Source organism: Culex pipiens, chromosome 3, assembly GCF_016801865.2.
Source record: "Culex pipiens pallens isolate TS chromosome 3, TS_CPP_V2, whole genome shotgun sequence".
NCBI classification, from domain to species: Eukaryota; Metazoa; Arthropoda; class Insecta; order Diptera; family Culicidae; genus Culex; species Culex pipiens.
The window spans coordinates 118,817,818-118,833,714 of NC_068939.1; the positions used below are offsets into that span (position 1 = coordinate 118,817,818).

At 36.7% G+C, this 15,897-nt stretch overlaps 1 protein-coding gene across 1 annotated transcript in view; it reads left to right on the forward strand.

Moving 5' to 3' along the window:
• The window catches only part of LOC120424392 (TBC1 domain family member whacked), a 53,898-nt gene extending 38,500 nt beyond the window's left edge, over nucleotides 1-15,398 (forward strand). The window contains exon 4 of the mRNA XM_052710911.1: nucleotides 7,475-15,398. Within this exon, the coding sequence (XP_052566871.1) occupies nucleotides 7,475-7,937 (463 nt within the window). The 3' untranslated portion in view covers nucleotides 7,938-15,398. The remainder of the gene's footprint in view (nucleotides 1-7,474) is intronic.
• The last annotated feature ends 499 nt before the right edge of the window (nucleotides 15,399-15,897 follow it).

Sequence of the window (15,897 nt, forward strand, 5' to 3'; positions counted from 1 at the left end):
TCGCCTTAAAGGACCAAAAAAATATCGGGAAAAAACGCATACGCTATTTGTCACGTTTTTGCGAAAAAAAATGGATTTTCTCCAGTTTACTAGAGCCAAAACCAAATTGACTTGAATGAAAGTGAATCACAGGAAATTAAAAAAAACAATTTTATGAGTTTAACTTGGCAATTCGTTTGATTTTTAACCGGTCGATGTGTCTTACGAACTGTAAAGCTATGGAAGTATTTACTTTCATTTTGCGTTTGGACAGTTAATAAAATCAAAGATTTAAGTTTTTAAATTTTTAAGTTGTCATGGTAACACTTGCACTGCATATAATTTTCGTCACAAAAAAAAATCACATCTACGAAAAAGCCGTGAGCGACGTTCGGCAAACGTTACAGCCAACCTCTGCATTACTTCAAGGAAATGTTGCTCTTACTGGCACAGGAAATGAGATGCTGCTCAAAGGCAAGTGACACTTGACGTTAAATAGCTTGCCCTGGTTTCAACGTTCTGTGCAAGATGCCAAGCACCAAGTATCAGATCGGAAAAGCCATGTAATAAGAGTTAACCCTTGGCTCAACAAATCTTTGGAGTAACGTTGCGAAAAAAGAGTTCAGTAAAGTCAACTAAACACAACTTCTGGCCGCGCGCTGGAAGGCCTAGTTTCGCCTTCTCCAGCAAGCCTCTATTGCGACACGTGTGCTATACAGGTGTGTAACGTTGCTGGGTTGCGTTTGCAGAAAGCCCATCCGACGACCACCGAGCCAGCCAGCCCGCCGGCCGATGGCTGGTTTAATTAACTTATTTGTTGGTTGGTTAGCGAAAGAGGAGGGGGGGGGGGAGAGGGGTTTGCACTAGTTTTGGTTGAGCAAATCAGGTCACAAAGCAAAAACTATCACCCATTATTAGCAAGAGAAGGAGAGAGAAAGAGCGATATGTATCGCCTCCACTACTCTCTCTTTCTCTTTCTTGTTCGATATTGTTGAGGAGGTTATAAGCTAAAGATAGACACAACAACAACAACAACAGCCACGACGATGCTGATGGCCAATCTCGGATCGGACGCGATTAGCGCGATTTTGCACGATTTATTACCTCTAACAAGGGTGACAAACATGCACTCGCACAGACAGTGAATGGAGTTGGAGCCTTTGTATTATGACATAAGTTAAACGGTGTTGCTACGAAATATCAGACGAAAGAATGCTGGCAATTTTTTTTAGAAGATTTGAAGTTACAAAATCTCACAGAAAATGCCTAAAAAGTGTGCAAGTGGCTATGTAACAGACATGACCAACATGACAAAGAACTTTAAAGCAACTATGTAGCAACTATGTGTCGAGACCAGGTTAGGACTGGGGATCTACATTATGAAGTTAAATCTTAAATAAGCATAAGCATAAGCATAGGTGCCCACCCGCAGTTGCTACTCCGTTATTGACCAGGACCTCCAGAAGTTACATCCACGAGCCGTGGAAGATAAGTGGGAGCTATCTTTCCTCGCTTCGCAACTTTTCAAAGGCCCCTATCATGCTGGGTCACGGGGAAGTGGATGGGAATGTTAGTCCGATACTTGAGTGATAGAGACCGCCCAATCGACTGCATCTCCGACAAAGTATCACATGAGTTTTGAGGGGGTTAGTAGATGGGTATGAGGTCAGGATTCACGAGTGGCAGTGATGTGACCATGAGCATTTTGTTTATCGGTTGAAAATTTTAAATCTTAGGCAGCCGGCTGCGGAAAGATAGATAATTGATTATTTAAAAGTTTTTTATTTGTCGAACGCGTGCCAGCCGAGCAGAAGTGCTATGGGCTGGACTTATCAGTATATTTTTACTATTTTCAATTTAGATAACGCGAGCAAATTTCAAAAATAGTAAATAAATGTCGCTTTACTCTTCATAAAATCGATCGATGCCAGTTGGAATAAATTTTTACGATCATTAACGATGAAAATTATCGCGAAAAAACAGGACTGCGCGTCCCCAGAAGCACTGCACTTATGATGCCCAATAAGTTATAATAACCACTCACCCAAGCACACAAACAGCGACATAAAAGAAATGAAAATGAGCATGCAAAAACAAGACAGCGCGTTCGCGTGGTCAGCGCACTAATGATGCCATTATTTAATTATAATAACCACTCACCCAAGCACACAAACAGCGACATAAAAGAAATAAAAATGAGCATGCAAAAACAAGACAGCGCGTCCGCGTGGTCAGCGCACTAATCATTATGAAGTTAAATCTGAAATGTTACAAAACTAAACGAACTAACACCATACAATACCGGGTTCTGTAAAAAGTTGCGGAACAGGTTTTGACCTTCCAATTGCCATTTTACAATTTTCTTCGTCCACAGTTTCAATAAACCATTAGGCTGGTACAAATATTTTTAAAAGTTTTTGTCACCCCCCCCCCCCTTCAAAATTGGCCCGAAAAATCAGGGGGCAAAAAAAATATTTTTACAATAAACTTCAAAATTTCAATGAAAATTCAAGTGCAATTAGCTGAAATCAAATTAAAATACATTCTTCTGCGTTTAAAATCATTTTTAGAATGTTTGGGTTTATTAAAAAATCTTAAGATTTTTTGAAAATTTTCGATGCAAAATCTTTTTTTTCGATACAAATTTTGTTTTTGTCAGATCTTAGATTTTTTGAAAACTAATGATTGCAAAACAACTGAACTAGTGTAAAATGCATTTTAAAACACTTTTTTCATTTAAATGTGAAGACTATGGCTTGTTATTTAAATTTTTATATTTTTTTATTTTTTGCCCCCCCCCCCCCCTTGACCTCGGCCAGGGCCGAGGGACAAAAACTTTTTTAAATATTTGCATCGGCCTTATTGTTTGAAAATGTACTAATTTTGTCCAAATCTTGAGGCGCCATTCACAAATGACGTAGCATTTTTAACAAATTGACCGCATTTTTTGATCATTTGCGCATTATAAAATATTTAACACATAAACTCCCAAGCTCGAGTTTGAAGCATTTGGCTAAAATTTTGGAAATCTCCCCCCAGAAAACGGATTGGCATGTTCTAAAAAATCGGCAAATCTGCAACGATTTCGCAAAAGGCCAACAACTCAAAAAAACTAGGGCAATGGCGTTACAAATGTTCAAATCGATCCGCAAAGTTTCAAAAGCACAAACAAACAAGCACCCAAGTGAATATGATAATTAAAGTCGGTTAAATTGACGCGGAATTATGATTTTTTTTAAATGTGGTTCTAGCGAAAATCCACCAAAAAGTACATTTTTTGATACACCCTAACACGACGTAGGGACAAACAAAAAAAAAACGGGTGTAATTATTTCGGACAAGGAACCCCCAGGCAAAAAAAAAATGAAATTACAAAACTGTAATATTTGACAAAAACTTTTTTTTGGGGTGTTCTCCCTAAAATTCAAAAGATTTTTGAATGAAACCTAACATGTCAAAAATTATTCTAAACGAAGGGGAATGCATTTTAAGTTGATTTCAGTTGATTGCACTTAAGTTTCAAAAAATGGAACTTTTTTGAAAAAATATTTGTTTAAGCCCCCTTAGTTTTTGGGCCGATTTGCAGGAGGAGAGGGGGGAGGGGGGGGGGGGGGGGTTTATTCTTAAAATTGACGACTTGTCGATCATTTGAGTGAGAACGAGTCGGGACTTCGAATTTGATGTTCAGTAGAGTAGAGTAGTCATCAATGAGACACGGGGAACAATGTTAAAATGGCTCTAACAAGTCGTAGTTTCAACCAATCAGGCTCATATTTGGGGGAAATGTGTGTCTACTAGATACACGTCTGCTATAATAGTAGCTTTGGTTATGGACGCTCCCTTGAAAAGTTATTCATGCATGTTTGATTCTGGGGTGTAAAAGTAAATTATGGACAAAAAATACCTTTTTCATTCGTAGGCTGCCATTTACACCAAAACTAATATTTCTTCAAATTTCTTTCGACATTCCATAGGAATTGAGTTGGGCTACAATGTCCTTTCTTAGGTTTGACCAAAATTTAGAATATACCCAGAATCCAGGGCTGTCTCATTGTTCCCCACTCATTTTAGCCCATGGGTAACAATGAGAAACTTTGATTTTTCTTCATTAAACATTTCAAAATCCATGTAAATCTTTCAAAACATGAATTGAAAATGATTTTTGGCATATTTATAAAGTTTTAACTTCATTTAACCAAGCATACAAAGTTATTTGGTATAAATATATCGATATTATTACAAAATTTTAATACTTTTTAGTATAACTTTTGTTAATTAAAGTTTCATGTTGGCAAAATTGCTCTAAAATGTTCAAGGCAAGTCACCTGTAATGGAACAATACAAAAACATGATGTTTTACTAGAAAAGTATTGATTTTCATAGAGTGTCTCATTGTTCCTGCCAAGTGCGTCTACCATGAGACAGTTGAAGAACTCTGGCTATAGATGTCGGATCGATCTCATATTTTGGTCAATGTTAGAACACACTAAAAGTAAGAAAATGCAACAAAAAGCTCATTAAAACATGTTGATGAAAAAATTAGATGACTACCCTACCCTATATGATTCTGTATAAAACCAAAAATTTAATGGGAAAAATAGGGTAAAATGAGACGAAAAATACTAATATGGCTATGGAAATACATTTCGGAAAAGCTTCAAATTTTGGGCCCAAACAGTTTATGGCACATGTTTTCGAATGGCTTTTTGATAAGTGCAGTGCTTGGGGACGCGCAGTCCTGTTTTTCGCGATAATTTTCGTCGTAAATGATCGTAAAAATTTATTCCAACTGGCAGTTTAAGTATTAACTCATCAAACTATCGATTTTATGAAGAGTAAAGCGTCATTTATTTACTATTTTTGAAATTTGCTCGCGTTATCTAAATTGTAAAAACAGTAAAAATATACTGATCAGTCCAGCCCATAGCACTACTGCTCGGCTGGCACGCGTTCGATAAAAAAAAACTGTTTAAATAATCAACTATCTATCTTTCCGCAGCCGGCTGCCTAAGACTTAAAATGTTCAACCGATAAACAAAATGCTCATGGTCACATCACTGCCACTCGTGAATCCTGACCTCATACCCATCTACTAACCCCCTCAAAACTCATGTGAAACTTTGTCGGAGATGTAGTCGATTGGGCGGTCTCTATCACTCAAGTATCGGACTAACATTCCCGTCCACTTCCCCGTGACCCTACCACTGGTCGTGGCCGGCGTCGGTATTGATCAGCATGATAGGGGCCTTTGAGAAGTTGCGAAGCGAGGAAAGATAGCTCCCACTCATCTTCCACGGCTTGTGGATGTAACTTCTGGAGGTCCTGGACAATAACGGAGTAGCAACTGCGGGTGGGCACCAGACGTGCATCGGCACTCAATAGCACTTCACCACATTTTGAGATGATTGCCTTCGTAAACCGGCAGAGTGAATCTTTGCTCTCTGTGTGCATCAAAACAAGCTTTAGTTCGATGCTTTTTATAATCGTTGTTCACTATGCAATTTTGATTAGCAAAAAATTAATAGTGATTTGAATATCACAAAAATTTCAAGTGCTAAATGTGCTATTTAACACTCAAATAGCACTTCATCACTAAAACTAGCGAATAAGTGAAGATAAAGGTTTCGGTCGTTCAGAGCCTCATAGTGCATTGAAAAAAACATACTTTAGGCACAAAAAAAATTGATATGGTGCCTTTTCCAAGCCATGGCCAATAAAAAAACTGTCAAGTGCTTTGGAGTGCCGATGCACGTCTGGTGGGCACCTATGCTTATGCTTATGCTTCATGTTTTCAAATGGCTTTTTGTTTGAAATTGATTTTTTTTTAATTTGAAAGTGTTATCTGTAAAATACCTCTAAAATAGTTTTGACCACATTTACCGGTCCAAAATTGTGAATCGAAAAATAGAATTCTCGTCTCCGACCCCTCGGCTACAAATCTGAAACATTAAAAATTGTGGGTTTTACGAGTCTTTTTCCAATGATGGAAGCCACACATTTTTAAGAGCGGATACAGACATCGCCCAAGTATTTCAGAAAAAGAGCACTTAAAAATCAGGCTTTGAGTTCCGAGTTTCGGGCCAAAATTCAATCAAAAGAGCGCATCAAAACCTTCAAAGTTTTAATAGGATTTTTTTTCTGGGATGATTTCCCGCCGTGCACGATTTTTTAAGATTTCTGAAAAAAGCGTTTTTGTAAGAAAGGCAAAATGTGAAAATATAGAGTAAAATATATGGGCAAATCATAAATAAAAGAATAATTGAAATAACTTGCCATGATTTCAATATTTCAATGCAAAAGGTGTTGTAAAATGCATTACAGCAGTACAGTTGTTTTACAATAATTAGATTTCAAAGTGTAAGATTTGACAAAAAAAAAATTGCGAAATCGGGTAAAAAAAACGGAAAAGTTCTATACAACATTTTTTGCAAAAAACACCCATTGCGTGAAATTTTAAGTAAATTTTTCATGTATTTTGTCAATAAATCGTTGGAATCATTTTTTTTAAAGTGTTACTTTTTCAGTGCTGAAAAGCAGAACTTTGCAGCATTTATTTTGAAAAGTGTTGCTTCGATTTCGATTCTGTTATTTTTGGTACAGAAAAGTAGACTATTTCGTCGTTTCGTCGACAGGGAAAGATATTATGCAATCATTAATTTTCAAAAACTGTAAGATTTGACGTAAACAAACATTTTGGCGAAAAAAAAACTTTTTGCGATACCAGAGATCCAAACATACTAAAAATTATTCTAAGCGCAAGGGAATGTATTTTGAATTGATTTCAGCCAATTGCAATTAAATTCCATTTTTCTAGAAAAAAATATTTTTTTAGGACAACTTTGAAGGGGGACAACCTGGTCATAGCCGAGGGACAAAAACATTGAAAATAATTGCATCGGCCTAATTGAGAGTAGAACCAATTCCACCTGAACTAGGTTCTCAATACCATAACATCCGTCCAATGCCGACTGCTCTCATCTCCACCGCACACCAGGGACAGGGATAGGGGATATGGAAGATGGAAATTGGTAATGCCTCACCTTGTGAACAGAGTAAGGGAAAATCTCTACGGTATGGTTAAGCAAGTTTCGTTCGGAGTTGGACGGTTTTTGGGAAGGTGAATGGTCAAAAGATCCATCTTGGGCAAGTTATAACAACCGATTGCTGTTCACATTATTTTTGTTTTCTCATTTCTATTGGATGAACTTTATAAGTCACCCAGAAGCATTTGGCGTTGTAATGTAGATTCAATTCAAAAGCGTCTGCGAGTCATGCAAATCTTGTTTAGTTCTGACATTCAACTTGCATCCAAACTTGTATTCTCTTCCGATTCTTGAATTCAACTAATATCAAAATTACCAGAATTTGAATGTTTGAAATACCAGCTGGTCTAACAGAATTATGATTCGCCACGATCCACGCATATTTTTACGAACAATTGTCGTACCTTTGCTAATTCGGTCCATCTCTTTCCCTCTCTCCCCCTTCCACCCAGGTACCTCAAAGACTATTTCACCCCGGGCCTGGAGATGCTCCAGCGGGACGCCGCCATGCTGAACGGTCTGCTCAAAAAGACCTCCCCCTCGGTCTACCGGCACCTGCAAAAGCACAAGGTGGACCCGCTGCTCTACATGACCGACTGGTTCCTGTGCGCGCTCACCCGAACCCTCCCGTGGGACACGCTGCTCCGCGTCTGGGACTGCTTCCTGTGCGAAGGCATCAAGATCCTGTTCAAGGTTGCCCTCGTGATACTGGGAGCGAGCCTGAGTTCGCACAAGGTGCGCAAGCAAGCGAACGGCCTGTGCGAAACGCTGGAGGTGCTCCGGAATCCGCCGAAAAAGTACCTCGAGGCGGACTTTATCATGCACCACATCTTTCGGCTGAACATAACCGTCGAAGATTTCATCCACGAGCACAAAAAGCAGGAGATGCTGCACCGGAAGGCGAAGGTGTCATAGAAGCAGGCCAGGGCGGCCGGTGGTTCGGGCCAGCAGCAGCAGCAGCAGCAGCAGAATCCGTCCAGCAGTGCCAGTTGATAACTCTCTCTGGTGGTGTCGAACTAGTCTTGGACGGAGGATGCTTGGACCTCGAAAAGAGCAGTGTTAGATTTTAAGGTTATACACAGAGAACGCGCGTGTTAGTCTTAGCGATGTTTGAATTGGAATCGATTGTGACGATATCTGGCGGAGAGTAAACGCAGTCATTGAAAGTTTGTAAAGTTGGCAGTATTTAGGACAAGCGCTAATCAGTAGTTGAAATTTCTTGTTACCGATTAAGAATTGACAGCGTGCTAAAAAGCAAAAGTGACAAACATTCCTCGCCTTCGGCGGTTGGGAATGTTTGCCACTTGCAAGTTACCCTACAAAAAGAAGAAGAAGGAAACCTGAAAGAAATGTTAAATTTGCCCATTCGATTCTAGTTTGATCTTGGAGTTTGTACAGAAAGAAGCTAATTCAGCAAATTGAGACGCAAAAAACTCATTCTAAAGCGAGAATTCTATTTATACACATCTATCTAAAATATATATATTTAACACCCGTAACTAACGCAATTAAATCGAACGTGTAATTTGGCGCGCGCGAGCAACAAGTTTCGGAAAAAAACGCGTTTCGCGCTCGCTCAAACACACACGCGATAAGAATAAAGTACAATTTTTACCCACTTGGCAGTTCGTTTAGTGAGAGAGAAAATCAAACTTAAAGAATCCAAACCAATCAACCACAATCACGCTGGCTGCATTTCTTAACACTGAGCTATTCTCAGCCCAGCAAAACCAAGCAAAAAAAAAGTAGTCATTTAAAGGTCTCGAGCAGTGTTAAAGTGTGTGTTAGTTTCGCTCGTTGCAAATCATTCCAAATCGAGTCGGCTTTTCACTTTCGATATAGGTCGTGTTTTCTAGCTCATCAAATTTTTACCAATTTTGCAAATCTTTTGCTAAGTCATTCATAAAAGAAACACAACAACAAAACGTACTATTAATACCGTAAATGAGTGAGGCTAATCGTTTTTCTTGGCGCATGAATGTGAGGTTTGGATGTGCGAAAGAAGATAAAAATACACACCACATACACAATTTTCATTCATTGCATTTATTGCGGGATTATCAATTAAGTTGGCAGCGCGAGCGAACAGCAAAGAAAGAGGAAGAAGAGCATGGAAGGCGAATAATTGTGCGGCCCGTCGGAAGAGGTCAATCTTTGGGTGGCCGGCCCGGCGTTTCGATGTGTGGTATTGATGTTCCGTAGGATGGGGTGACTTTGATGAGAACAACTTTAACAAATTAATCCTGCGACGTTTTTTTTCTGTTTGTCCTTTCTGTTGCCTTCTAATAGTTTATCCAACCTGTGATAATTTTCCTTTATCTGTTTAGTTTTTTCTCTTCTTACTTCAGCAGTCACTTTTAATTTGTTATGCTTGCATTTCGTCGCCGTCGTGCTAACTTGTCGTACGTGCATTGAGGGCCAAATTGAGTTAAGAGCGCCATTTTGTGCAGCTCACAATGTCTCACCTTTTGACCTTCACAGATCCCCAAGATTCGATTTCAATCCTGAGATATTCAACGAAATCCGAAAAAACTCCATGCATTTTTGTCACTTTCCATATGAAAGTAATTTCAATCTTGTCATACCCTGAAAATTGATGTAAGTGTGACAACTGGCCAAAGCTATTTCAGGTCAGAACGCGTTTGACGCACGTACAAGTTAGACTACCGTAAACATTTCTAACTATTACTCGGGACTCCAGCAACCAACTTCAACCAAACTTCGGGACAATGCATAGCATGGTCAGCCAAACAAAAACTGTTTGTTATTGTTTATATTGCGTGCTTTCGTTTTTGTTTATTCAAGGTCAAACATTAAAACGCGTTTTTCTCGGAACGTCGAAATGGCGGGTGCGACAAGATAGCACGACGACGTCGATTTCACCGTACCTATGTGTTTTATTTTGTCTAGTCTTTGACATTTTTTTTGTTGGAAAATGGTCGCATTTCGATCGGTTAGAAGAGATTTTTCGTTTTTACGGGTGACCAAGAACTGCGCGAGAGTTTCATTCTGCGATGTCGCAGATAAATTCCCGGGCTAATTCCTGCACAGCAGATTCTGATGTTCGTTTTCAGTTAATATTTACTGAAAACCACTCTAATTTTCAGTTAGTTTTTCGCTGAACTTCACTTAAAATTTGTATGGAGCTGTCAAAGTTTGCTGAAATTTCAGCAAGTTTTCATTTACAGAAAGTTTCAGTAGTTAAGATTTCAGTAAAGGTCCTCAAAAACCACACATTTATTATTCTTGCAAAAAAAGAGATCGATAACAATACTCTCTACTTTTGGCGATTAATAAATTGGTTTTACTTTGACAGTTCCACATTGAGGTCGTTTTGCGAACCACTATTCAGCACCCAGATTGATAGGATTTTAATTTATTGTTGGAATATTTTCCAACTGGTAAGGGTTTTCTCAAGATTATTATTTTTAAAACATGTACCGTAAACTGGGGTCAATCGGGACACATGGGGCGAATTGGGACAGCAGTTTTAACCATGTTGGAGCACAATATTTTGATTTTTCTGGTTGGTTTCGGATAGAACAGACTCAGACCAACAAAATGTGTTCATCCATTTCCAAATTTAAAAGCTTTAAGTGCTCTAAAAACGGCTGTCCCTAATAAGACTGTAGTCCCGATTCGCCCCAGATTACGGTACTTGTGTGTCCTCAAGGTCCAGGCACTATTTTTGAAAAAAGTTTTTTCAATAGTGTTTGAAAAGATAGTTGCGTTGAAAAATCTTATTTTGAATACCGGGGTGACTTTAATAGTCATAGTTTTTGTTGTTAAAATCAGGTTAAAGGTGTTCAAATTTCATTTTTGAGGCGAATGTACCATCACTAAGGTTGCTGATATAGTTTTGAAAAAAAACTATGTTTATATTTAGTTAAGTAAGTTTATAAGCTTTTTAACAAAATACATATAAATTTAAGGTAAAATTGTTAAATAGTCAGAATTTTGCCTGAAATTTGTTAAAAATAGTTTTGTTTCTAAAATTATCGATTCATATTGCATTTTAAACTGGATTCGAAGCACGAATCAAAAGTTGTTATATTTAAAATAAAATTTGTTCTACTGAAAATATCTACAAATTTGACAATTTTATTTAATTATGTTTCAAAAATACATAATATTTATTATTAACTAAGGCCGATGCAAATATTTAAAAAAGTTTTTGTTCCTCGGCCCTGGCCGAGGTCAAGGGGGGGGGGGCAAAAAAATAAAAAAAATATAAAAATTTAAATAACAAGCCATAGTCTTCACATTTCAATGAAAAAAGTGTTTTAAAATGCATTTTACACTAGTTCAGTTGTTTTGCAATCATTAGTTTTCAAAAAAATCTAAGATCTGACAAAAACAAAAATTGTATCGAAAAAAAAGATTTTGCATCGAAAATTTTCAAAAAATCTTAAGATTATTTAATAAACCCAAACATGCTAAAAATGATTTAAAACGCAGAAGAATGTATTTTAATTTAATTTCAGCTGGTTGCACTTCATTGAAATTTTGAAGTTTATTGTAAAAATATTTTTTTGCCCCCTGATTTTTCGGGCCAATTTTGAGGGGGGGGGGGGGGGGTGACAAAAACTTTTAAAAATATTTGTACCAGCCTAATTTAGTTTACCTTCTCCTAGTGGAAAATTTTCCAAAGAATCCGAAAATGCATTCCGTTTTCTGATTTGAAATCATGTTCACTGAGAAAATCATGACACTTTGAGAATATGAAAATAATGCTATTCATCAACGTTTTCTTAATTATATTTAACTAACTTTTTAAACTTTTCAAAATTTGATGAAAACTTCTTCTAGAAATACCTTGAACCTTTTATTTACTCCGGTCAGTATGGTTCCATGCAATTCCGTACGTATTTTATTTGTACTCTTCATTTTGCGAAAAATATTTCAAACCTATCAAAGTCAACCCGTTTTACGGTACTCTCTTAACCCAAAAAAAAAATGGTTCAAATTGGTAGTTTTTCATAGTTGAGGAACTTTTTGTGTCATAAAGTGAACTTTTCATATTTACATAAACTGCATTCAAAACAATATTTAGGTGACAGCGCTTTTGGCCCTTACAGTTCTCCTTGAAATTGCATTAGGAAGGGCCCGTTATGAACAACATAGATTATGAGTTTTATTGCGAAAATCAACATCAAAAGCATTAAAGCCGAGTTGAGAAGAATGATGTGTTTTATCGTTTGGTAAATTTTGGCAAGCGATTTACTCGAATCAGTTTTTTTTGTTTTGTGCCCTAATGAAATGTTTGGCTCGATATTTAAAAATGTTTAGAGTAGTCGAGCATGTACGTGTGTCTAACTGCGTCCGACTTAATTTCCTTTGGCCAGTTGACGTACTCGCAGCTATTTTCAGGATGTGTCAAGAAAGCACCACAAGACCGAAAAAAAATTCATTGAGTTTTTTTAGAATTTTGTTGAATATCTCAGTATTTAAATCAAATTTTGGAGGTCTGTGAAGGTCAAATGGCGAAACAATGAGAGCAGCACAAGATGACGTCCTTAAGGAGTTATATACAAATACATGTAAATCGGCAAAAATGTAAGAGGTTGAAAAAACTCTATTTTTACGCTATTAAAATAACGTCATGATTCAAATTCCCGGACGCTTCGAAACCCGGACACTTTATCTTGTTTTATCAATTATTTGGATATAAGTTCGCATTATGAATGTCAAAACTGTGTTATTTGATGAATTCCAACATCAATTTTCATTTAAAGTTTGTTTGAACACTGTAGTGAATGCCAAAACAATTAAATACAATAAAATTATAAGTTTACCAAAAATGCGAAACATTTCACTTGAAATATTTCATAGGCGTTCGAAGCACCGGGAAGGCAAAGCAGAAATGTATGGTTTCGATTTCCTTAAATTCTAGCAAATTTTCATATAAACTATCGATTGTTTTAATGTTAACAGCTTATTTGAGACCTAAAGAATGCCATTCACTAACATTTCAGTCCAAATTTGAGCGATTCATAAGTAAAATCGAGTGTCCGGAATTCGAAGCACAACAAGTCATTTTAATTTTCTAATTCTGATGAAAAATTGTTAGAAAACACATATTTTGCATGCATTTTCTTGAAACTGACTGTTTATACTACGTCCTGATGATATTTCTACATTTCCAACTTATTACATGATTTTTTGCCAGCTATAACAAAAATTATATGCTACTAAGTGTCCGGATTTCGAATAATGACGTTATACATTTTGATCTATTATCAAAACAAATTTGATAAAAAAAAACATTTGGTTGTATCATTGCCGAGATATCGCTATTTGCCACTCCTAGTAACATTTTAGGTTTTAAGTAGGCCATAAATGCCTATTTAGGTTTTATGAGGGTTTTGAGAACCATGATTAAACCTGTAAGTTTAAAAATATTACTATGGACGATATCTTAACACTGCTTTGCCCAAACCAACTCATAATTTTGGTGACGACTCGTTTAACTAGTTCCGTGTGCATGACGAAGACCGATTTTCAAATAGTTAATTAAAAAAAATCGTTAGTTTTTAATTTTTGTATTTTTTTTAAACAGCAAAATAAAAAAAATCGGACTTCGTCATACATACGGAATATGTCTTGAGAGTATTCACCCCAAATTTCATCGAATTTGGTTCATCCCATCTCGAGATATCGTGGCACCCATAAATCAACTCGGTGATTCAAGAAAAACGCTCAGATAGTTTGACAGTTCGCTTTGCGCATGGCTACATTTTGGGCTCAAATCGCCTCTTTCTCAGTTTTAATCACGAAATATCTTCATGAAACTTTAACGTGTGATTGAAAATCATCTTTTTAGTAGATTTAATAAATTTTCTGTATTATTACATCTTGTGACATTTAACATGTATGTAACCCGTTAACTCAATTTAGCCCAGAATGCACGTGCAACAATGGCGAATTGTTAAATTTCGAAATCTTGATTGATTTACAAAAAAACGTATTTTGATTAGCACGATTTTAAAATTGATATTTTAGATGATAAGTAGGGTGAGAAGCAAAATGCAAAATTTCTAAAAATCCTATGTTTAATTTCTTTATAAGGTCCTGGCGCGATTCCTTAGCCAAACTAAACCGGTTAAGGTTTAGAGTTTGCTGTTCAGAGTTGAAGTTTGTATGGGTATTTTATTTAAAAAAAGTATGGAGAAATACAAAATTTTATTTTTTTCCGGAAGGCGGAGTCATTGTGTGGAAACATTGACAGATTTCAATGTGAAATAAAACTTTCTAAAATTGTGTCTAAGATTGCAAAGCGATCTCAGTTTATCCTAAAAAGTTTGAAGCGATTAAAAAACGTTTTTTTTTTTAATTCCGGCTATTTTGTGGTATCCATTTTTGATAAGATTTACTGTGTACTAATATAGTGGTTTAACTTCTGTTTGAATGATTTTTTTTTGTGTTTATTGAAGATTATTAAAAACATAACAATGATAACTTAAAAAAGGCAAACAAATGTTTAAATTTTGGCGGCATCCAGAGCCACCCCCATCGAATGTTATATTAGCTATTGTGTGAAGATGGTACAGCGAAAAAATAAACAACATCGACCGATCCGGCCACACAATTACTGTATTCTGCAAAACTGATGATGAAAGTCTTTGAAAAATCCAGCACCGCGCACATATGTTCACGCCCGCTTCAAAAACAGTAGAAAGCGCCAAAATGGAAGAGCAGATTCGCCTAATTGGACTAACCCCGCAGCAAGTAATAACCATGATGATCCTCCGCAAGATAATGATTGTGGTCCGAATTTTCCCTTCAAAAATTGAACGCTTGCGCTTTTCTCTCGATCGTTTGCCTATTTATTATGATTTTTTTTTTTGGTTTTGTTTCCCATTAACAAATCGTTTCTTACATAAAAGTTTGAAGAGGAGGTGCAAAACTGAAAAATGCCTTCGAGGCCAATTTAGAATATGAGTGTGTTTTTTGTTTTGTTTCGATGATTTGTTGAGGGCTAACTCCCAGTTGAAAATGTAAAAGAGTGCAATGTTTGTTTTGTTAACGAATGACGAATGCATCATCAATAGAGTTTATTTGTCTCGTAGAAAGAGAGTGTCACAGAATTGTTAGATGGTTTAATGTAAAAGTGTAAATGTGTTATCAGTTATCGCAATAGTCGAACTTTATCTTTAAATGATTCGCAGCGTTGTGTGTTGAAAGTAGGCAAAAGTGAGGAATGGGCCAGAATTAGTGAACTACGTTAAGTTACTCTCCAAAAGATGGAAATTTTTACTACCACAACTTTTATATGCATGTATTGTAGTGTAATTTTGATTATTTATTAATCCGTGACACCCACACCTACATCTACACACATATCTTTATTCTAAATAAAAGTTAAGTGAATCGTAACAGAGAATATTTTCTATTGATTCCGAAAAACAGTCTTAAACAGATATCGTGCTTTCCATTTCATTAGGGCACAACACTTTTGTAAATAAAAGTGTATCCCTCTCACACCTTATGCAAACTGTCATACGAGTGAAAGGGATACACTATAGTTTACAAAAGTTTTGTGCCCTTTTGAAATGTTAGGCTCCATATAGTTCTCCGCCAACTCACACAGCAGTTGCCCCGACACCTCTTCGATTTGAGTGAAACTTTGTCCTAAGGTGTAACTGTTGTCCCTGATCACGAATCCGAGGTCCGTTTTTTGATATCTCGTGACGGAGGGGCGGTGTTTCATTTTTGAACATGCGAAAAAAGAGGTGTTTTTCAATAATTAGCAGCCTGAAACGGTGATGACCACAATATTCCTATAATTGGTCGCCGTGGTTTCAAGGCCCTACAAAAAAAAAAAAAAAAACGGTGATGAGATAAAAATTTGGTGTCAAAGGGACTTTTACGTCAA